The 21,757-nt window shown below is 43.1% G+C and overlaps 3 protein-coding genes across 3 annotated transcripts; 2 read left to right on the top strand and 1 right to left on the bottom strand.

The window, feature by feature from the left end:
* ucn3l (urocortin 3, like) lies at positions 1 to 477 on the top strand. Its single transcript, XM_071905758.1, has one exon. It carries the CDS (start codon positions 1 to 3, stop codon positions 475 to 477), a length of 477 nt encoding a protein of 158 aa, XP_071761859.1.
* Positions 478 to 4,118: 3,641 nt separating this feature from the next.
* Positions 4,119 to 14,958, top strand: copg2 (COPI coat complex subunit gamma 2). The gene is made up of 24 exons (XM_071905627.2): positions 4,119 to 4,241; positions 4,894 to 4,946; positions 5,058 to 5,138; positions 5,255 to 5,326; positions 5,489 to 5,568; positions 6,007 to 6,082; positions 6,533 to 6,625; positions 6,815 to 6,901; positions 7,119 to 7,276; positions 7,574 to 7,707; positions 7,867 to 7,934; positions 8,262 to 8,450; positions 9,022 to 9,117; positions 10,000 to 10,243; positions 10,405 to 10,480; positions 10,833 to 10,936; positions 11,382 to 11,507; positions 12,111 to 12,179; positions 12,471 to 12,652; positions 12,831 to 12,960; positions 13,217 to 13,314; positions 13,483 to 13,621; positions 13,970 to 14,068; positions 14,422 to 14,958. The coding sequence occupies exons 1-24, from the start codon at positions 4,205 to 4,207 to the stop codon at positions 14,550 to 14,552; spliced, it is 2,622 nt and encodes an 873-aa protein (XP_071761728.1). The 5' UTR covers positions 4,119 to 4,204; the 3' UTR covers positions 14,553 to 14,958.
* Positions 14,959 to 15,035: 77 nt separating this feature from the next.
* Positions 15,036 to 21,157, bottom strand: mest (mesoderm specific transcript). The gene is made up of 12 exons (XM_071905702.2): positions 21,088 to 21,157; positions 20,310 to 20,499; positions 19,908 to 19,987; positions 19,733 to 19,810; positions 19,436 to 19,572; positions 19,220 to 19,278; positions 18,975 to 19,015; positions 18,718 to 18,788; positions 18,497 to 18,598; positions 17,963 to 18,039; positions 17,422 to 17,485; positions 15,036 to 15,741 (listed from the first exon to the last, which is right to left on the bottom strand). The coding sequence occupies exons 2-12, from the start codon at positions 20,461 to 20,463 to the stop codon at positions 15,624 to 15,626; spliced, it is 981 nt and encodes a 326-aa protein (XP_071761803.1). The 5' UTR covers positions 20,464 to 20,499; positions 21,088 to 21,157; the 3' UTR covers positions 15,036 to 15,623.
* Between the last annotated feature and the right edge of the window lie 600 nt (positions 21,158 to 21,757).

Here is a 21,757-nt window from a genome sequence, read left to right as displayed (position 1 = left end):
ATGCTGTCCTCCCTGAAGACCCTGGTGCTGCTCTCGGTCCTGTGCACGCCGACCTCCAGCCTGTGCCTCCGCCTCTACCAGAGCCGCTCCGACCTCCTCTGCGACGACCGGACACCGGCCGAGGTCCGGAGCAGCGAGGGGGAGCCGGGCTACCCCGCTCTGGACGGCTGGGGCTCCCTGCTGCAGTCCGCGGAGTACCTCTCCTCCTCGTCCTCCTCCTCTTCCTCCTCCGCCGAGTCCAGCCGGGAAAAAAGGACTTCAGGTCCCGCGAACTACAGGTTCATGAGCCGGACGAAGCTCCGAGGCAAGATGCTCCGAAACAGCGGGAAGAGTGACCGGAGGAGCCGGCTGACCCTGTCGCTGGACGTCCCGACCAACATCATGAACGTGCTCTTCGACGTGGCCAAAGCCAAAAACCTGCGCGCCAAGGCGGCAGACAACGCGCGTCTCCTGGCGCAGATCGGACGGAGGAAGTGAACCAGGACAACTTTACACACACAGCCATGACCCGTGCGGGGCGCGCTACTCAGAAAAGTAATGAATTAGCCTACTCGTTAGTCCTTTTAAAATTAACGCTATTCCTCCCGCTATTACTCCGTGGCAGCAGTAATTCGTTATAATAGCCAACACCCCGTCAAAATTAGCTGATATCTCTTTCCTTCAAATATCGCGATAACTGAGTTGTTCTCCATTGAATGGTCTGAGGAATAAAAGTTCTTGTCAACCCTTTGCTCGATGAAATTAAAGTACTGGGAATACTCCCACTAGAAAAAATAAAATTATCTGCCATTTCTCATCTAGACAGAGGACGACAATTAATTTTGAGAGAAACTAATCTGAGGAAGGGAAAATCATAGTTTTAAGACAGTTCAACTTCAATCTGATATTTAGAGGGGATGATAATGATATACTGGGAAAAGTAATGCGTTAAAAAAATGTATTTTGACAAGTCATTTATTCTCATATTCAGTTTTTATTTATTTATATTGGCATTAGTAAAGATTATGAGAAAATTCCAAGTGTTTCCAATGCAGTTTCACTTGGTTCAGGAGTTTTCTAGCAACTAGAGTCAATATCTTGAATCAAGTCAGAATAAAGTCAAAACAGTAAGAACAAGGTCATTCCACTTGTATCAAGATAACTGGTCATTTGATTCAAGAAAATCTATGAAATTGATTTTGCACTGGAAACAAGTGACCCTTGGCAGATTTATTTCACTTGATTTAAGAAAAATAAGATTTTAAGATTCGGTACTAAATAACTTGTTAAGATGAACACTGTCTGCAGTGGTTTCAGCATAGACCTCAGTTTCACTAAAATGAAGGTTTTCTAAGGTTATTATTGCTATTGCTATTGCTATGCTAGACAAACTGCACTGAACAAGGGAGGATGAAAAAATGAAACTGTACAAGTATAATGCTGTAACACCACTGCAACTGCAAACACTGCAAATAATCAGATCTTAATTAGTCATTCCATCTTGTAAAGCTCTGCCAGTAGGGGTGACAGAATTTCACTTGTTTCCAATTCAAATCAACCCTTTTTTCCAAGAATTTTCATTAATTTTCTTGAAACATGTAATTTTCTTGATGATCTGGCTATTTTAGTAGACTCTATACTGTCACTTGTTTGGAGGAAAATTCTGAAACAAGTGAAACTGCATTGGAAACAAGTCTAAGTCTGTGATTTTTCCTTTTTAAGATGTTGAGTCTGAGTATGACACTAAATGACTTGTGAAGATGGACATTTTTTTCAGTCCAGTCCAGAGATGGAAGTCAGTGGTTCTCAACTTGGGGTCTGAGGACCCCCAGTGTTCCTCGAGGGAGATCCAGGGGGACCCCAGCAAAATGAGAAAGACTTTATTTTACATAATTGAATTCACTAGAAATGATCCCAATTAGAGAATGTTCAGTATAAGGATGTATCAGGACGCCTCTGTTATCTCCTTCACTGCCCAATACTCAATCAACAACAACAAAAAACTTCCCATATGGAGGTTTCTGGGACAAACTGGTATGTTTGGGGGTCTGTGACATGAAGACAGTTGAGAACCACTGGCAGTTTTGATCATGAAACAGTTTTCCTCCATCCTGAGCAAAAGACCACTGAAATATCTCACAGCCTTGTTGCATAATCTTATTAGGTTTGATAGTAAGACTTTTATTATGATAATCTGGAGGACGGTCTCATTAAAAGGCTTAATTTCGTCAAATCGGGATATTCTCACTGCTTCATTTATTTTAAAAGGGTTTACTAATTGAGCTGGTGAAGCGGATGGCAGCCTGCAGTCAGGCAGGATTCCAGTGTGAAACATGGAGAAGAGGCAGAAACACTTCAAATGATGTACAAGCCAACTGCAAAATTATGAAACACAGTGAAATGTAAATGCATGGGAATGTACTGTATGTGTTCATCAGATGTCTGTTATTTTTATACTCAAAATAAAGGATTATTTTTCCTCAAATAAAGCACATGGAACTAACTAGGCTACATTTGTTTCACTATATCTAAGTTATCCCTTTCACTCTTTTTGTCACGCAGGTACATTTTTAGAAAGATAAACAGAATGAATTGCCATTTCTGAAGGGAAGTTTCCTTGTTAATAAGTTTCCTGCCCTGATAATGTATACTTTGAATTGTCATACAGTTTTATTGCAGGCTGGATAAACTCTATTCCACAAATAAAAAGGTGGGTAAAGTAAGTTAATAGATAAATCATTATGTTTCACTAGTAGCCTATAATGAAAATATTCAAAAACTCATTCAAAAACGTATTTCTGCTCCATTGGCTGTTAATATTTGGAGTTATTTATGTTTTTGGAAAAAGCAGGTCTGTTTGTAGATACTTTTTTTCTGTTTGTAGGCAAAAGCTTCCTGACATATGATGCAGAAAACAGAGTAACAATTGAATGAGAGGATTATTTCATATAGGCCTACTGCAGATAATATACCTCCATATTTTCAGGAAAAGGTGTGTCATGCATTTGTAAATAAATATAGAACCTTGTAGCAAAAGTTTCTGTTTTCACAGGAGGGGACAGGCAAGACAAACAGGACCATTATCACTCTTTTCAGTCTATTCACATTTCTATAAATATCCACTTCTTACATTTCTTTAATAGTTTTTCATGTCCACAAAACACTGGATTCTCTTCTCATTCACTCACTTCACATCATTGAAATTTTGATCTCTGCATGTTGAAAGCTTCACTCATTGAAGAGAGTTTAGATCTTTAAGATTTCACATTATGAAAACTTGATTTTACTCCTCAGATTTCTGATTTGTTCACATTTCAAATATCAAAAACTAAAAAGTTTTATATTGTCATCTTTGTCCATAAGACTCTTTTCACTGAATGAAAAGTTGCTGTATGTGACAGGTATAGGCATACACTGGTATCTGCACAGAGTAGGCTACTTTATAAGTATTTTGACTCAAATCATACAATCATATCTTTGTATTTTCATGACAGCACAGATTATATATTTGCTTCTAGTGAACCTTTGGGGGATTTGACACAAATTACATTGTTTGTTTGGGAAGGGATTTGTGCAATTATGAAGAGGGCTGTGAGTGGCTGCGGTTGGAATATTCTCATACACTCTATACAAGGTTTTAAACGCTGGGGTCAGGAATGTCACCTGCCAAAGAAGACCAAGTGAATCAGGCAAAGCCAATGAACCTCAGCACGCAGAGCAACAAAGTCGACATCTTGCGGCAATCCGGGCTAACTACACCCCAGTTGGGCCCAGTGAGAGATAGGTTTCCAGTGTTTTCCTAATTTCAGTCAGCTTGATGACTTGCAATAATAATAATAATAATAATAATAATAGCAATAATAGCCAATATCTATAAAGTCGCAACAGTGTTACAAAGTTATTTACTTGATAGATAAAATAACGACCTAAGCAATAAATAAAAACGTGAACTAATAAATATGCTAAGTAAATAAAGCAAAGAGGATTTTCGAGTGGTTTTCGGCTTTTTAGGCTTCACCAAGGAGGCCTGGCTTCACCCTATAACTTGTTGATGTACTGTATGTTTCAGGCCGGACAGCGCCCTCCGCCGGTCAGGATGCGGGACGACATCTGACGTGTTTTCCGTCGACGTGGACTCTCACAGGAAGCTTTCATTTTGGCTACGTGGAAGTAGCTTTTCTCATGATCATCAGTCGCTCTCATCCGTGAGCTTCATTCCGCTACGATGATTAAAAAATTTGATAAGAAGGACGAAGAATCTGGTAAGATTGCAAAGTTATTGCTTTTGATAGTGACAGTGGAAAACGAAAACGACGTCTAGGTTGACAAGAGTTTGCTCGCTTTGGGAGCTAAGGCGTTAGCCTGCTAGCTAACTAGCTGTCAGGTTAGTTGGTTGACCTGGCCGTTAGCCGGGTCTGCAGGATAATTTATGATTATATGTAATGTATTTAGGTTAAATTGCAGTTGCATTTAAATTTATGGAACGCCCCCTAATTCCTGTTACAGAAATGTCAAAATCAATCCGCTAACTTCAGTATTCTTCAAAGGCGTAACTATTAGCTTGTTTACTAAGATTAGCATTGCAAGCTAGGCTGGCTCACTCGGATGTCTTTATATCTGTTAATTTAGCTCGCTAAGGTACGTGACCTCTCTGACCATTACATGTAGATGTATGCCACTTGTTATAATTACACTTTCATGGAGATCTGTCCTTAATGTTCTTGTGTTTCTCAGTTCTTGCTCCATTTGTACACGTACACTAAACCTAACCCTAGCCACCGTCATCTTGCATTTAACCAAACGGCCTACTGTACTTCCAGATGCGCACAGCTATTGTCTTTAAATAATTTGATTAGGTAACAACTCAGAGTGTTTGAAAACACAGGAGCCTAACCCTGATGTTTTGACTTACAGGAAGTGGGTCGAACCCTTTCCAACATCTGGAGAAGAGTGCAGTGTTGCAGGAGGTAAAGCTTACACTTGTTACTGCATGGCACCAGGAACACATACATTTATGAGAGACAGAAACAATACTTTAACCAGTGAAGTGAACAAAGCTCTCCCCTTCTTGTTCACAGGCACGTATCTTCAATGAGACCCCCATCAACCCCAGAAGATGTCTCCACATCCTCACCAAGATTATTTACCTTCTCAACCAGGTAAAAGGTGGTTTAAGACACAAACTGGCTATTTATTAGACTGCTGAATTTAGTGTCTGTCCACCTCTTGCTCTCTCTCACTTTCTCTCTCTATCTACATGTCTTTGTCAATGTAGGGGGAGCATTTTGGGACCACAGAGGCTACAGAGGCATTCTTTGCCATGACCAGGCTCTTTCAGTCCAATGATGTAAGATATTGGTCATTCATTCATTTGTTCATTCAGTCATTAATTGTGTCTCTTTTGAGTCTCTCTAATTGTCTCATGTGGATTGTTGAGAGCTTGTTTTTATTAGTCAGTGCTTGCAGTGATGTGCACTCAAACTTGAGTTCAAACTTTTTGTCCTCTCAGCAAACCCTGAGGAGAATGTGCTACCTGACCATCAAAGAGATGGCCAACATCTCAGAGGATGTCATCATTGTCACTAGCAGGTTAGTACTTTTAATGTGGATTGTTTTTCAGTATCACACATATGCATATACTGTCGTTTCCCCCAGCACTTTTTCTTGGCAGAATAGAAAGACCTCTGAAATGGCATTTTGTCCAGTTTTCCCTAAAATATTCCTATTATATGGTTAAACTTGTCATTTTAATGTGACTTTCATCATCCGGTCACACCAGGATGCATTAAGTGACAGGTCTGGATGCACAAAAATTGGCTTTTGCTCACATTGATATTGCATCTTGAAAAACTGACTTGGTCTTTTAGGCTAAAAATTAATTCATTTTAAATTATTACAGAGAAAAACTATAGAGGAAACAATAATTGATTATTTTGGATATGTCTTTTTTTTATCACTGATGCCAAATGTTCTGTGTCTTTTGAGGCTACAGAGTGCCTAATTTATTACTCATGTGCTGTTTTATAGCCTGACCAAAGACATGACTGGCAAGGAAGACGTGTACAGAGGACCTGCTATCAGAGCCCTCTGCAGGATCACTGACGTGAGTGGTGCTCCCTCCTTCCCCTCCCTCCTTCCCTCCCTCCATTCCTCCTTCACCTTTCCCCTTGCACGCAACAAAAGAGCATGCAACACTGCAAATTGTCAACAAAAAAGGTAAAGGCTTTCATCATAGATGGAGGCATGCTGTATGTTCTTTAAGCAACTTTGTAACTTGTTGGAAGGAATAATAATCAGTTTGCTCTTCAGTGCAAGAACAGAAAGGATTTGTTACTTTTACAAACAATGAAATGTGGGAGATGAGATCTTAACAGCATAATAGAACACCATGCATGTCCCCCCCACCCCCCATTTGCTGTATGGTTTACCTCATTCCTCCTCTTCCCTCTTCTCTTCCCCCTCTCTTCTCTCTGTGGAGTGACTGCCACTAGACTAACTTCATGCTCTGTAATTAAGAAACTGAAGCACCGTTTGTGACATGTGTTTCCCTCAGACCACCATGCTGCAGGCCATTGAGAGGTACATGAAGCAGGCCATCGTTGACAAGGTGCCCAGTGTGTCCAGTTCAGCACTGGTCTCCTCACTGGTAAGACATGAGACGGTGACACTTACAAATCTGGATAGAATGTTTCAGTTGGTCTGCTTTACGGACGTACGACTGCCATTCATTTTCAACTGGAGATTACGGTTGTCCTGCTGTGGTCCTGTACAATTGTATGCGGACGTGCCGTGGCTTGTGGGTAATAAAGTCCTTTCGGTTTCTGTGTGTTTTCAGCACATGGTGAAGATGAGCTATGACGTGGTGAAGCGCTGGGTGAACGAGGCCCAGGAGGCTGCATCCAGTGATAATATCATGGTCCAGGTGGGTGTGACAGACACACGCACAAACACCTGAGAATTCATACTGTTTTGAACTTATTATAGCGTAGGTGGGGCTGCTTAACTGGACTTATCAAAGCATATAATAACAGGGTATTCATAAGATTCATCCAAGTTTATGGTACTCTAATGAAGCTGAATTGATTGATATGTGTTTTGGACAATGCATAATCTCAAAGCTTGTGTGTGTGTCCCTCCAGTACCATGCCTTGGGCCTGTTGTACCACCTTAGGAAGAATGACCGTCTTGCCGTGTCCAAGATGCTCAACAAGTTCACCAAGTCTGGTCTCAAGTCTCCCTTTGCCTACTGCATGCTCATCCGGATCGCCAGCAAACTGCTGGAGGAGACAGAAGGAGGGTATGTAGTCAGACCTGCAGTCTGCTAATGGACCAATAGATACACACAGCACATCTGGTTACCTGCAGACAGGGTACAGCGAACTCCCTAGTGCTGCTACCACTCTCTCTTAATGTCTGTTAGCATGGCCACGTTACTTATTCTTGGGGGCATTGGTAGCCTACAGGTTAGAGAAGCAGGCTTGTGACTGAAAGGTCGCCCCTTCGAATGCCATATGTCTGTTATTACTGTGATATTGAAGTAGCCATTACAGCCCTACCTTGTTTACAATGCTGTATTCTATCTGTGTGTTTGCAGTCACGACAGCCCCCTGTTTGACTTCATTGAGAGCTGCCTGAGGAACAAGAATGAGATGGTGGTGTACGAGGCCGCCTCTGCCATCGTCCACATGCCCAACTGTACTGCCAGGGAGCTGGCCCCCGCGGTCTCTGGTAGGTATTGTTGACTGAAAGCATAAACCTTATTTCTTTGATTCATTTTGGTATTGAATAAAGTACCATCCTAACAAGGATTTACCTGATGTTTTCATTCGGTTGTGAGATGAACTGTCCTCTCTGAGGCTCATTGTGAATGTGTGTTTTTTTCTGCAGTGCTGCAGCTCTTCTGCAGTTCTCCCAAAGCAGCCTTGAGATACGCTGCAGTCAGGACCCTCAACAAGGTACAGCTGCACTCTTCGTCTCTCCCTTACATAGCTTATTATAACTGAATATATAAGCACAAGTCACCTTTTTGTTTGTAAAAGCAAATATGGCTGAGCTATTGAGTGGCACAGGTATTCTAACCTTATTCGTATGATATTTTAAGGCAATACTGTAGAAGATTGGTGTTCATTTCCAGTTCTCAGCTAGATACATAAGGCATGAGTGGGAGTGGGATGTTTTTGCAGTCTATATTTTCCTTGACAGTACACTAAATGTTTACACTTAAGCATATGGTACTATACTAAGTGAATATCAACCCTGACCATTCCCTGTGTGGCCACCAGGTGGCGATGAAGCACCCGTCGGCGGTGACGGCTTGTAACCTGGACCTGGAGAACCTGATCACAGACTCGAACCGCAGCATCGCCACGCTGGCCATCACCACCCTGCTGAAGACCGGCAGCGAGAGCAGCGTGGACCGACTCATGAAACAGATCTCCTCCTTCGTCTCCGAGATCTCAGACGAGTTCAAGGTCAGACATTGTTGTTTTGGTTTAGTTTTCAGCTTCATTTTACTTTTATGCTTTATTTGAATAGGCAGGAAAACTAAGTACTTAGGCCTGGGGCAGCAGGGTTCAAGTCCCCGTGTTGACAAGCATCCGCCCTGCTGAAGTGTCCTTGAGCAAGACACTGAATCCCTACCAGCTCTGTTCTGTTACTGTGCCTGACCTCTGACCTCCCTGGTGGAAGTTAAGCAAACAGAGAATTTCCACTCCGATCAGCAAAGTATCAAATTTTACATCAAGCATGACAGCCAAGAGCAATTATTGAGAATGATGGCCAGGCAGAACGCCAGATGGAAAATCCAGGTCCAGGAGTATTAATCCAGACCTGGATTGTCATTATCCTGTGCCTGAATGATTTATTCACACTGAAATCCAATACTTGTTTAACTTAAATAAATGGGGGATTGTAGGATTTGTGGTCACAAAAGATTAATTTCTAATAGACATTCTAGATTCACTGTGTTTTCCGCCCTTGTAAATCCTGTTATTTCTTTTTTTGAAGTTGTCCTGATTATGTCCTGATACTTGTGTATTCCAGGTGGTGGTGGTGCAGGCCATCAGTGCCCTGTGTCAGAAGTATCCAAGGAAGCACAGCGTCATGATGAACTTCCTGTCCAACATGCTCAGAGATGATGTGAGTTCAGCATTAGCTGCTGGTCTCAGTCACACTTTGGTCTTTGCCCTGCAAAGAGCATTTCCTTATCAGCGTCATCTCTGCTAGTTACAGATTGCAGAATACGATGTGTATACCTGTTAGCACACCTCATCACACCCGTGGAAAAACATTTAACATGGACTTTATAGCATAGATTTTGACCACACAGGTGTGTGTATATGTGCCTTCGTATGTTAAAGACTTGCTGTATCTTTGAAAACTAACAACAAAAATTGTCGTTGTTGCTGTTTTCAGAGTCACTTTCTTTTGCCAACAAGCACAAAGTCTAAAGTGGTTAATTGGTGCTGGTAATCACAAATAACTCAGATAATTACACAATACAAGGTTGACACTCTAGGTGCAGGACAAAACATAACAGGACCTCACATATAGTGCAGACAAGATGTGCTGTGTGACAACAGACCGTACATAAACACACTTCAGGCTGAAGAATTGTGGTAGTATAGCAGCATTGGCAAAGTCCAACTAGGTTGATATTTAGCAAAAGATGCATGAATGATAGATGTGTAAAGTACAGCTAGGTTGATGGATAGGCTAAATAGCTATTAGTCATATTAGTGTCCATGTGCAGATTAGCAGAGTTCAGTCTGTGGGTATTTGTGGGGGGGTGGGGGTGGGTGAATGTGGTGCATGCATGTGGCATGCATGGGGGTGGGTCGTTATCATTATATAATCAGATAATAAGCTTTGTGTCAGTCCTGACAACACCCATGATAATATTGCACATTGGCCCAAAGCCTTTTGATCATTGCTGCTCAATGAAAACTTCCATGCTTCACTCTGTTTGAGTTTCGGGTCAGGTACAAGACTCCTAGTGACTGTCTGTCCCCTCTCCTGCAGGGTGGCTTTGAGTACAAGCGGGCCATCGTGGACTGCATCATCAGCATCATCGAGGAGAACCCAGAGAGCAAAGAGACCGGCCTGGCCCACCTGTGCGAGTTCATCGAGGACTGCGAGCACACGGTGCTGGCCACCAAGATCCTGCACCTACTGGGCAAGGAGGGCCCCCGCACCCCCTCGCCCTCCAAGTACATCCGCTTCATCTTCAACCGCGTGGTGCTGGAGAGCGAGGCCGTTCGCGCAGGTGAGAGAGATCGGGACGGTGTGTGTCTCAGTATTCACCCCGACCGAGAAGCAGCTGCCACCAAGCCGGAGAGGAAGTCACTCATTAAGTGTCAGTGGAGGTTTTTATTGTCTAAAACGAAACTAACTAAAACACTTCTTTCCCTTTCCCTCCACCTCCAGCTGCGGTCAGCGCTTTGGCTAAATTTGGAGCCCAGAACGATGATCTGCTGCCAAGTGTGCTGGTTCTCATGCAGAGGTACTTTTATTTACATTTATTTATGTAATTAGTTATTAGTTATAGTATTTTCAATGCTACTGTCTCCCCCTGCACTCTGACCTTTCTGAGGAATATGCAAAGAAACAGATTACTGGTTACACTGTGTGTAATATAGCGGTTGACGTGCTGAGAAGTTGTGAATTCTTAAGACTTTTATCTCTAACATAATGGGAATTTTAATAGTCATGAATTGCCCCAAAATGAGTGAATTTGAGAGGAACATTTTTATTATTGTAGTCTTGTTTTGTGTAATTTCTGTCTGTATACTAGATACAAATTGAGACTACATGCATATAATGTACTGTAAGCACTATACTATGCATTCTTGTAGGTGTATGATGGACAGTGATGACGAGGTGCGTGACAGAGCGACCTTCTACATGAACGTGCTACAGCAGAAGCAGAAGGCTCTCAACGCAGCCTACATCTTCAACGGTAAGACACACACACACACACACACACTCACACACACACCCTTCCTGCTCTTGGAATATGGTGGAGCCCTTCTGTACAGTCAGAGATTTTGACACAACTCGCACGTCTTCTCATATTCAGAAAACAACGTGTCAACATTTGAGGAAAAAAGGAAATGCATATTGTATTCACAAAACAGAAGGACTTTCTGGACACAATTTACATCCATCTGACCTGTATTATGGCTGACATTTGCATTTTTACAATCTATTTTTTAAATGTTTTTCGCTAACTAGCTGAAGCTCGCAAACCACAAATGCGCCGTGGGACTGTACAGGATGTGTACTTTTTAAAATGGAAAGGAGCCACTTTAGTTGGTCTCCTTCCAAAGCAGCTACAGCACAAGTTTCCCAGCATTTGTCTGGTGTGTGGTGTTAATTATCCATCCGGTGTGTGTTGGTCTCAGGCCTGTCGGTGTCTGTCCCTGGCCTGGAGAAGTCCCTGCACCAGTACACCTTGGAGCCCTCGGAGAAACCCTTCGACATGAAGACCGTCCCTCTGGCCACAACACCCATCACCGAACAGAAGACAGGTACAACTAGTTGTCTACCACCCCGGGCCGGGTTTATCTTTTTTATTTTTTAGACTCGGAATTCAGACAATTAGGGCTGCAACTATCGATTATTTTCATTATCGATTAATCAATTAATAGTCAAAAATAAAGTTAGCAGAGCCCAAAGGAATTCTTAAAATTACTTAGTCTGACCAGCTACCAAAAAAAAAAAAAAAATTTTTTATAATGATATGAAACGGAAAAAAGCAGCAAATCTTAACTTGTAACCAGAAATGTTTGGTATTTTTACTTGATAAATGACTAAAACAATTAATCTATTATCAAAATTATAATCAATAAATGTTCTGTTGATCGACTAAACAATTAAGCGACCAAGGTGTGACCGTGCCTATTTCTCAAAGGTGCCGAGGGTCATTTTTGCTCCATTGAAAACCATTGGACTGTGATCATCTTAGTGATGCCAAGACACTTTTGGGAACCTGGACCTCTTAGCATTCACTCTAATCTATTTTCTGTCTGTGGTGGTTGTTACGGTCCGCTGTTTCCTGCTGAGCTCACATGTTGTCACTGGATTCAGGTTCAGTGTGGGGAAGATGGTTGACGTTGTTTCTTTCCTCTCAGAAATCGCCCCCGTTGCTACCAGCAAGCTGCCAGAGAAGCTGGCCCCGTCACGCCAGGACATTTATCAGGGTAAGACAGTTTGTCTGTCCTGCGTGGGAAAATCTCAACGCTACAATAGGGATTCAAGAAGAGAGAGTGCTACCAGCTTCTATTCTTTAGATCTGGTTTTAATATTCACCCTCTGGTGCACTTGTGTAGCTCTAGGATTGGATATAGTCAACAAAATGCCATCAGTAATACACCATTACCTGTGCAGTCTTAAATGTACATGAAGTGGTAGGAGATAGAAATAATCATTGGGTTCCTTATCTCGTCCTCCTCTTCCTCTCTCTCCGTCTCTCCTCTCCGACCATCCGATAGAACAACTGGCGGCCATCCCAGAGTTCCAGGGCCTGGGTCCACTCTTCAAGTCGTCCGAGCCGGTGCAGCTGACGGAGGCGGAGACGGAGTACGTGGTGCGCTGCATCAAACACACCTTCACCAGACACATGGTCTTCCAGTTCGACTGCACCAACACCCTCAACGACCAGCTGCTGCAGAAAGTAAGTACTTCACCTTCTGGGTAAAATAGCAAGTAAACACTATTTTACACCAATCCAGGAGTGGAAAGGGAGCCAAAGGACCCATGAAGGATGTCATTTCTCAGCATTTATTTCAGGATCTCAGACTGTTTAGACACAGGAATACAGATGTGATCTAACGCGTGGCTGTGTGTGTCAGGTGGTGGTGCAGATGGAGCCGTCGGAGGCCTACGAGGTGCTGCACTACATCCCTGCCGCCAGCCTCCCCTACAGCCAGCCCGGCTCCTGCTACAGCCTGGTCCGCCTGCCGGACGACGACCCCACCGCTGGTAGGAATACTGTCTGGGACTGGGGTTGGGCTGGGCGACGGGGCGGGAGGTGGCAGGGATTTGTCTTGCTTTAACGCAGGCTTGGGTGGTAGTGTTTTTGCAACTGCATCAGTTCAGTTAGCCATTTGATTCACTACCTCCTTATCAAGCTAACCTGACGTGTGTGTTTCTGGACAAGTGAGGTGAGAGAGAGAGAGAGGTAAACATAGCTTGTATATGAGTCTTTAAAAACATGTTATGTCCCATCTGTCCGCAGTGTCCTGTACGTTCAGCTGCACCATGAAGTACCTGGTTAGAGACTGCGACCCCAACACAGGAGAGCCTGACGATGATGGTTATGATGATGAATATGTGGTACGTAATCGCATCTAGGAGACAAACTATCGAAAAATAACCAGGAAGAATGAATTTCAATCAATGGAATTAACTTCTCCTTCCGTCTTGTGTTTTTCTCTCCATCTCCTACTCATTTCTCGTCCTCCCCTCCTCTCGTTTCCTCTCCCTCCACTCGTCCGCTCCTAGCTGGAGGATCTGGAGGTGACGGTAGCGGACCACATCCAGAAGGTTTTGAAGCCAAACTTTGGAGCGGCCTGGGAAGAGGTGGGAGATGACTTTGAGAAGGAGGAGACCTTTGCGCTGGCGTCTGTACGGACTCTAGACGGTACGCACACTCACTAATTCAGATTATTCCCAAATTACACAATTTCAAAGGGTGAAAAAGAAGGCCTTGTTTCTTTCTTTGACTAGCATTATTTCTAAAATTTAGTTTGGATGTTACCTTGGGTGCTTAACTAGTTGAACAAATGTTATCGTTTGCTTTCACTCTTTTTTTTGAGTTGAACTGGATTTATAGCAGTAGTTCACACACTTGTCGGGATTTAAATTGCTGAGGTTTTAGTATTTGTCAATTTGTGACAGATTTAAGCAATATCTTAAGCAATGTCATGTAAGATTTAAGCAATAACTGACACACAAACAGTGTTGGCTAACGTGTGGTTTTGGTGTACAGAGGCGGTGGGTAACATCATCAGCTTCCTGGGAATGCAGCCGTGTGAGCGCTCGGACAAAGTTCCCGAGAACAAGAACTCACATGTCCTGTTCCTCGCTGGTGAGTATCGACTTAAACGCCCTCCTTAAAATTGTTATCACTAACGTAATCCTCTGGAATATTTAAATTCAGATGTGTAATTAAGAGTTGTTGTCCCTGTGTAACTCAACTAGCATAGTATGGCCCAAACACTGCTAGGATTAGACTGTAAATTGAATGTTATCATCTACATCCAGAATTAGGTCAAGATGTGTAAGTCTAAATGTCTTTTCCCTTGAAACATGTTTTAAGGTTAATTAAGGGTCTTTTAAGAAGTTGTGTACATGCCAACTCTCTGGTTTGCGTGGCTCCGCCCTAGTGTGATGTCATTGGCCTGCAGCAGCCTGACTGACAGCCCCTCTGCCTCTCCTCAGGTGTGTTTCGGGGGGGTCACGACGTGCTGGTCCGCGCCCGCCTGGCGCTGGCCGACGGCGTCACCATGCAGGTGACGGTGCGCAGCAGCGAGGAGACGCCCGTCGACGTCATCCTGGCCTCCGTGGGCTAAAGGCTCGCGGTCCAGCTCCGTGCCAACAACACCTTCCAGCTCCACATGACAAACTGTCTCCTGTGTCACGACGACCCGTCTTCTTCACCGCCCTCTGCATACGACGCCCTTATGTCTGTCAGCTCAGTGTGCGGCGTGTGTTGTGGGTAACATGATGCCGCTAAAAAGAAATATCTGATGCTGTTGTGATTATTACACTGACATCGTACAACCTGAAAAACATGTTCCAAACATTTTGTTACTACTACTATGTAAACTAATGTGTAAACATCCACACTTGTGTCCATCTTGGAGGTGAATGACTTCAGTTGTTTCTTTATACTGTCTACTGGTCTTTACCATGTTTCCTGTCTGTAAGAGGAAAGTTCTTACATCTGTCAAATCTAATAAATTCTGACTTAAAGTACACCATATTTCATTTGTTGCATTCTTAACTTAAGACACTCACTTTTTTTTTTTTTTTTACAAAACTAGTTTTATTCGCAGAAAAGTTAACATTTAATTTTTTTTGCATCGACAGACAGACAAATGTAGAAAATCATATCAAAATTCATAGGATGCAGTTGCTTGCAAATTCTTAATAGAACAGGATTCACATCACAACCAACATAAAATGAATAGAATTAAAATATTGTCCCACAATTAGATGCTCACACAGCCTAACCTTTACCATGCTTCCTGTGAGGTTTCCTACGTTACAAACTTGCCATCAATCTATTGCATTAGCATTAAGTACTCATTTTTCATTCATTGTTCATATTCATACTGTTTATAGCCGTTAAATGTTTGTATTCCAAGCAACTGACACCTCGGGGCTTAATGCTGGTAAATTAGTCAAATCTCAAATTCATGAGACATTCCTCCTGGTCACAATCAGGATATAAGGACAGACTCCTCGCACCACTAACTTTGGTACTTTTGCATCACATAAAATAATTCAATGTAAGTCTTTGAAAGTTATTTTGGGAGAATAAAGCTTCTGTATATGAACATAATATCAGAAGGCTTGTATAGTTTCTAAGTCTGGGTTTGAGCCTTGGTGTTGCATTCGGGACTCGGCTATCCAACTCGTCAGAAGGAGTTGATGAAGTTGAAATACGCGTTGAGGAAGCCGGTGGGGTCTTCCAGCTGGGGGTAGTGGCTGATGTGTTCGTCCAAAACGGTCACTGTTGACCTCTGGACCAGCTGCCTGCAGGAACAAGAGCTCACTTAAATTTTTGGGGATGAGGAAGAACATTACACACAAGGAGGAGAAAGAAGAAGAAGTGGTTTGTAACTGAAAACAGTGATAATGATGGATAAAGGTGGAAGTGAAATTTTGAGATCACTTTTCATCTTCCTCGGTAGTCAAGTGGTTATGTTGCATGACATTACGTTAGATGGTGGTAGGTTCAAATCCCACACTTTTTTTTTTCATGTGTGTGCAAATGTCTTCTATAAATAAATCTGTGAAGTGAAAAGTGGTGCGTCTTTTTAAATAAAATCCTTTAATGTCCCTTAATAATAGACTTTGCACACTTCCAATCCCTGATAATCTATTTGAATTGTTTAAAGAAATTCATTACCAAGTCAAGGAAATCTCTTAATGCATTTCTGCCTGTGTGGCAGCAGTATTTTCATTCAAACAAAGGAAATGAAAACATCAGTTCAAAACCAGCTGAAGATCTTTTTCTCTGGATAAATGCTGCTATGAGATCATGATGTTAAGTTGTCCAAAGCATCAACACTTCCCCGGTGGCGCAGAAGATATGTCAGTGTCACAATCCTGTGGTTTTCATTTCAAATCCACCCAGAAAGCAGTGTTAGTTTGTTCTCTGCTTCACTCACATTCAAGAAAACAAAAAGGGGCTGAAGGCAGAGCAGAGACACGCTCGGTATGTGTGAGGTTGTCGGTTCAAGACTGAGCAGAGTCCTTGAGGAAAGACTCAGAAACAGACCAACAAGATTCCTAACGATGAATAAACCTCAGCTGAATAAACCTCAGCTGGAAAGACGGTGGCTGCGAAATCCCAGCAAGCCCATGATGGCTGCTGATCCAGAAGTGAGCAGAGTCCCAGAGGAAGGACTAGGAAACACACAAATGAGATTACCAAAGAAAATACATGAGGAAGTCCACAGAAAAAGAGAAACCCACCCACTTGTCAACCATAGTGGACAAGAACATCCAAGGGTGAACAGATAAGTGTAGGGAGAAAAAACAAATGGATTTTTTTTTCTCCCTAAAGAACCATTTTTAATCCTTTTTTTTTTTTCCTCCTCTCTCCCAACTTCCCATCTCAGACTGTCCACACTGAGGCTTGAACCATCAGTCTCGTGTGTAAGGCCTTGACCTTACACCTGCACCACCTGCTCCTTCACACTTCAAGAGGCGCTTGAGCTCTACTTGAAGTATAGAAGAAGAGGATTGGGTTACAAAAAAGAAAAATAAATCATGGTTTTAACTTTTAAACAAATCAGCAGCAGTTTTAAAGGCTCAACATAAGCCAAATGACAACTACAGCCTTTTAAAAGACATGAACTTATCTATAAGCGTCCAAATTCCTACTTACCTTCATGAACAAGGTCAAACTGAAACAAAGCTCAGCTTCATAGGCCAACAATGTGTGACAATTTGAATATGACCTATATCAAATCACTAAATGTTTTGAAATGATGTGACATCCTACAGATAGTACCAAGATGTCAATGGCAACCTGGGTCAAATCAAATCACAGCGCAGCAGAAATGAGGAATCATGTTCAGATTATCTGGAAAAACAATCTTTCACCTTTCCTTGCCATTTGTCCTCATTCCTAGACATTCACCGAGGGAGTTGAGGGACAACTGACAAAGAAAGGTGTTTAAGAATGAGAGGGAGGTAAAGACTCACTGGTAAAGACGGATGAACTGGGGATGAGGGTTGACTGGGTCCAAGGGTCCGTAGATCATGTGCACTGCAAGACAAGAAGGGATGAGAGGGAGTCAGGAAGGAAAAAGGATGAAGGGAAGGATGCCGAGAGGAGGAGGAGGAGGAGGGATGAACTGAGAGGGCTTCAGGAGAGTTTACAGAGGAGTGAAAGACTTTTTTCAGTGCCAAGATGTTTTAATCAGGACAGAGGACATTTCTTGAAGATTTTTACATTTTCTTTCACATGTTCTTTCAAACATTTCAAATGATATACTGATCAGAACGGCACTGGTTAATGAATGAACCTGTGCTTCTGCTGTTTTAGATGCACACACACACACACACACACACAATCCCCACTTCCCCTTACTGGGCTAAGGATCACAGATGGGCTAAGAGGCTACTCCTCACAGGCTAAGCAGCTTAGCCTCTCTTAGCGACTCGCTAGCCCAGACTGCTGGGTTAATACATAGTTAGTTTAGTGTGTGTGTGTGTGTGTGTGTGTGTGTGTGTGTGTACTCACATGGGATGAAGGTGGAAGTGAGCGCGCCCACCCATCTCTCTCTGTGTTTCAGTCTCTGGTTGATGTACTGGAGAATACTGTACAGAGGGAGAGAAAGGGGGATCACAAAATCACAAATGAGTGAACAGAGAAGGTAGAACACATAAACTAGAACGTCCAGCAACACTGAACAATTCTCCAACCTGCTGTTACACCCAAATATATAATTCCTATGACTTAGATTTTACGTTAAATTGATTTCTTGATCCTGCAAACATAATCTTAGGGTTCGGAATCAAGCCTTTATCTCTGTTAGTTTCATAGTTATGGCTAAAAAACGATAAACAACTAATGAAAATCCAAAATCTGGATCATCACCAAAATCTAATCCATCATTCCTTATCCCAAGGCCAATCTGTTCACCATATTTAATAGAAATATGTTAACAATTTTCTGAGATATCCTGCTGACAGACAAACTAACAGGAATGATGCCATAGCCTCCATGTTGGAGATAATAAGGCCATTTGCACCCAAAACACACACACACACACACCTGTCCAAGACCAGGTTCCCATCATTGAAGCGCATGCCCGTCCACATGTCCCAGAACTCAGCGTCAGTGGGCTGGGTGTACGGCCCGAACACTTCCCCGATCCTACCACACAGTGAATACAACGACATGTACAACTTCATGTCTTACTCACACACTCAATGTGTGTGTGTGTGTGTGTGTGTGTGTGTGTGTGTGTGTGTGAGCGTTACAGCTCTGCTTACCCTCTTGTGAAAACCATATAGTTGGTGAGTCGTGTCAGAACTGGAGCCAGAAAACTGGAGTCCTTGAGAAGCTTTTGGAGAGACAGAACAAAAAAAACAATGCTTCTGGGAAAACTTTGGCAGCCAGACAGTTGCCCAACTCCCAGTTAAGTCAGTCATCTGCTTGCATGGCTGGTTATATTTAACCATGCTATGATGCTACATAGCATCAGTCCATATAAGCTGAAGAGAGGACTGAAAAGACAAAGGTGACTCACCGTCTGCAGCAGTCGTGGATAGTGTGTTTCTGGGAATATTCCTGATGGAAACAAAACAGAGGGAAAGTGGGAGCGCTGAAAAGTGCTATTTCAAATATTTCAGTGCTTTCTCAAGATCCCATCAGGCAATTCCTACCAATGGCACTAAAGTGTCCATTTAGTTTGACTGATAGTAGTTACACACAGCAGAGTCAGGTGCTGGGCTAGGGGAGAAACAATAGGAACGTTAACAGAATGCACTGTACCTCCATTGGACAGACAGAGGCTGTTGATGTTCAGGTGAGCCGTCCGGTTCTGGTCACTCCTAGATGTGTGTGTGTGTGTGTGTGTGTGAGTGTGAGAGAGAGAGAGAGAGAAAGAGAGAGACAGAGAGAGAGAGACAGAGAAATGGTTAGAGATTGAGGTGACAGCCAAATTATCAATTTACTCTGCATTTGTCAATTAACTCCACACACACACACCTGTAGAGCAGCTCCAGAGCGACGGTGTCTCCGTAGTCGTGGGACAGCAGATTGACCCGCTGGTCGGTCAGGCCCAAGTGGGCCACCAGGGCCTCCACCACACTGGCCTGCTCGAAGATGGAGTACTTGTGGGGCCGCTGGGACAAGCAGGACAGGGAGAAAATGAAAGTGAGGTACAGGGAAGGGGAGGAAGGGAAAGGAGGGAACACAGTAGAAGGACGGAGGGAGGGAAGGTCACGCAGGTTGCTGCCCGTTTATCAGTTAAAACAGTCCAGCTGGGGGACAGTGTGAACTTACAGGTTTGTCACTGAAGCCAAAACCCAGGAAGTCTAGCGCAATCACTCTGTGGAAGCGCTGGGCAAGTTGCTCCCAAATCTGGTGGGGAAAAAAAAACAAAAAACACACAGACCTCAGACAAAATCCCCTTTACTCCGGTGTTGATTAACCTACGGGTCATGAGCCCAGTGAGCACCTTGTTCCAGTCGTAGCTGGAGGTGGGAAAGCCGTGCAGTAGGATGATGACATCAGAGCTTCCCAGAGCGCCGTAGGAGTCTGGTGTGAGGAGAGAGACGGAGAATAATGAGAAAAACTACAAATTGTTCAAAAATCGGATGGTTTTATTGGTTAGAAATGTATATTTATGCCTACTAGTGCAGCATGAGGTCACCATGAAAGATACTGTGTTTTCCAGGAAAGTAAAGAAAAGCAATGGGAGTTCATTTCATGGGGACTTTAAATGTGAGCAGCTGGAAACCCTGATGAAGGGTTTCTAGGAATATTATAGTGATGCAATAGGAGATAGAAAATACCGTAAAGTACGATAAGGATAGGATTATTACAGCGGTTTCTCAGGTTTACTGTCCTGTAGTCTGACCTCGGTAGAAGATGTTGCTGCCTCTGAAGTGGAAGAGCTCCCCAGCCGTGTGCCACTTGCGCAGGGCGGGGGACAGCTGCGGGGGGGGGATGTGCAGGTAGACGGCGACCAGGGGGACGCAGATCAGACCCACATGAAGCCACCACTCTCTCATCTTGAGCTCAGCGCTGGGGGAGTCGCATGCCGGACTCTGTGAAGGATTCATGCAACAAAAAACGACATGCAATGGGCAGGAGTGTATGTGGTGTGGAGAAGTGGGGTGTCCCGGGGGCCTACAGGGGGGCTCGAGGGGGGGTCCCAGGGGGGAATTAGGTTAATTTGTCTATTCTTTCACTCCCTACAGGTTTGCATAGTGACAGAACGTACTGATGAAGGTTTAACTGCCTCCTACCTACTTAGACTATAGGCAGTTCTATACTAAATCATGACTAACAATAAAAATCTTCTCAGATGGGGCAAAACCTGATCCAGTGGGGGTCTAATGATCTACTGCGTACATACATAGGGGGGTCCCGGGCATGACAAACTGTGGGAGCCCCTGCTATAGGCGACTTACATTGCTGTCACTCACACAATAAGGATATTAACTGGTATTAACTGTGCATGTCAAAGGTCGCCCATATGGTCCTGTGTAGCCGTGCTTGTTTTAGAGCTTTAGAGTTGTGAAAACAGTCCCGGTCACAAAGGCAACATCCTCCCTGCACGTGAGCGCGACACTGCTCTGACCCTACGGTGTTTATTCTGGTAAGTCTGGCCCAGGCGGCAGCGGGATACTTACAGAACTGCAGCGACCTGTCACTGGCGGACCTTCGCCCTGTGTTGTGAATCCATTACTGCAGCATTTACTGAAGCCCTGACGTAGCGGAAAGGATGAGCGGGCTGCAGAGAGGAGGGAAAAGGTAAGAGCGCTCACTACTTTCGCGTTCCGAGAAAGTCATCACGGACTTGGAAGCTGTGACATGTAGGCCTAGGTTTTTTTTTTGTTTTTTTTTTTGTTTTTTTGGGGGGGGTTCTTTGCATGTTCGCTTTTCTTTACTTTAACTTTTTATGTATTGTTTTTTAATGTGTTTTTCCAAGTTATTTTCTGTTAATCATCATCTGAAACATCTTTCTTTGTAGGCCTATTCCTTATCATATCATATGTAATACACAGTGTTACTTAAATTAAAAAACAAAAAGGCCATATATAACATACTAACCACACACTCAGTAATACGTACTTATTGTAAGTATACTCAAACAGTAGCCTACATCACATGACCAGGCCAAACTATAAAACAACACAAATGAAAGTCAACATTAGTCTACTTTTTCCCAATAATATAGAACACAATTTAGAATATTATGAATTATTCATAATTCTATAAGCCTTAGTTACATTTTATTTGCTTATCAATTCCTGGAAATACACTAATAAACTGACATCATCACATAAGTGTTCAGAAATG

This window comes from Centroberyx gerrardi, chromosome 24 (genome assembly GCF_048128805.1).
Source record: "Centroberyx gerrardi isolate f3 chromosome 24, fCenGer3.hap1.cur.20231027, whole genome shotgun sequence".
Lineage (NCBI taxonomy): Eukaryota > Metazoa > Chordata > Actinopteri > Beryciformes > Berycidae > Centroberyx > Centroberyx gerrardi.
The sequence above is the reverse complement of the archived record's forward strand: the minus strand, read 5'-3'. Positions and strand labels throughout refer to the sequence as shown.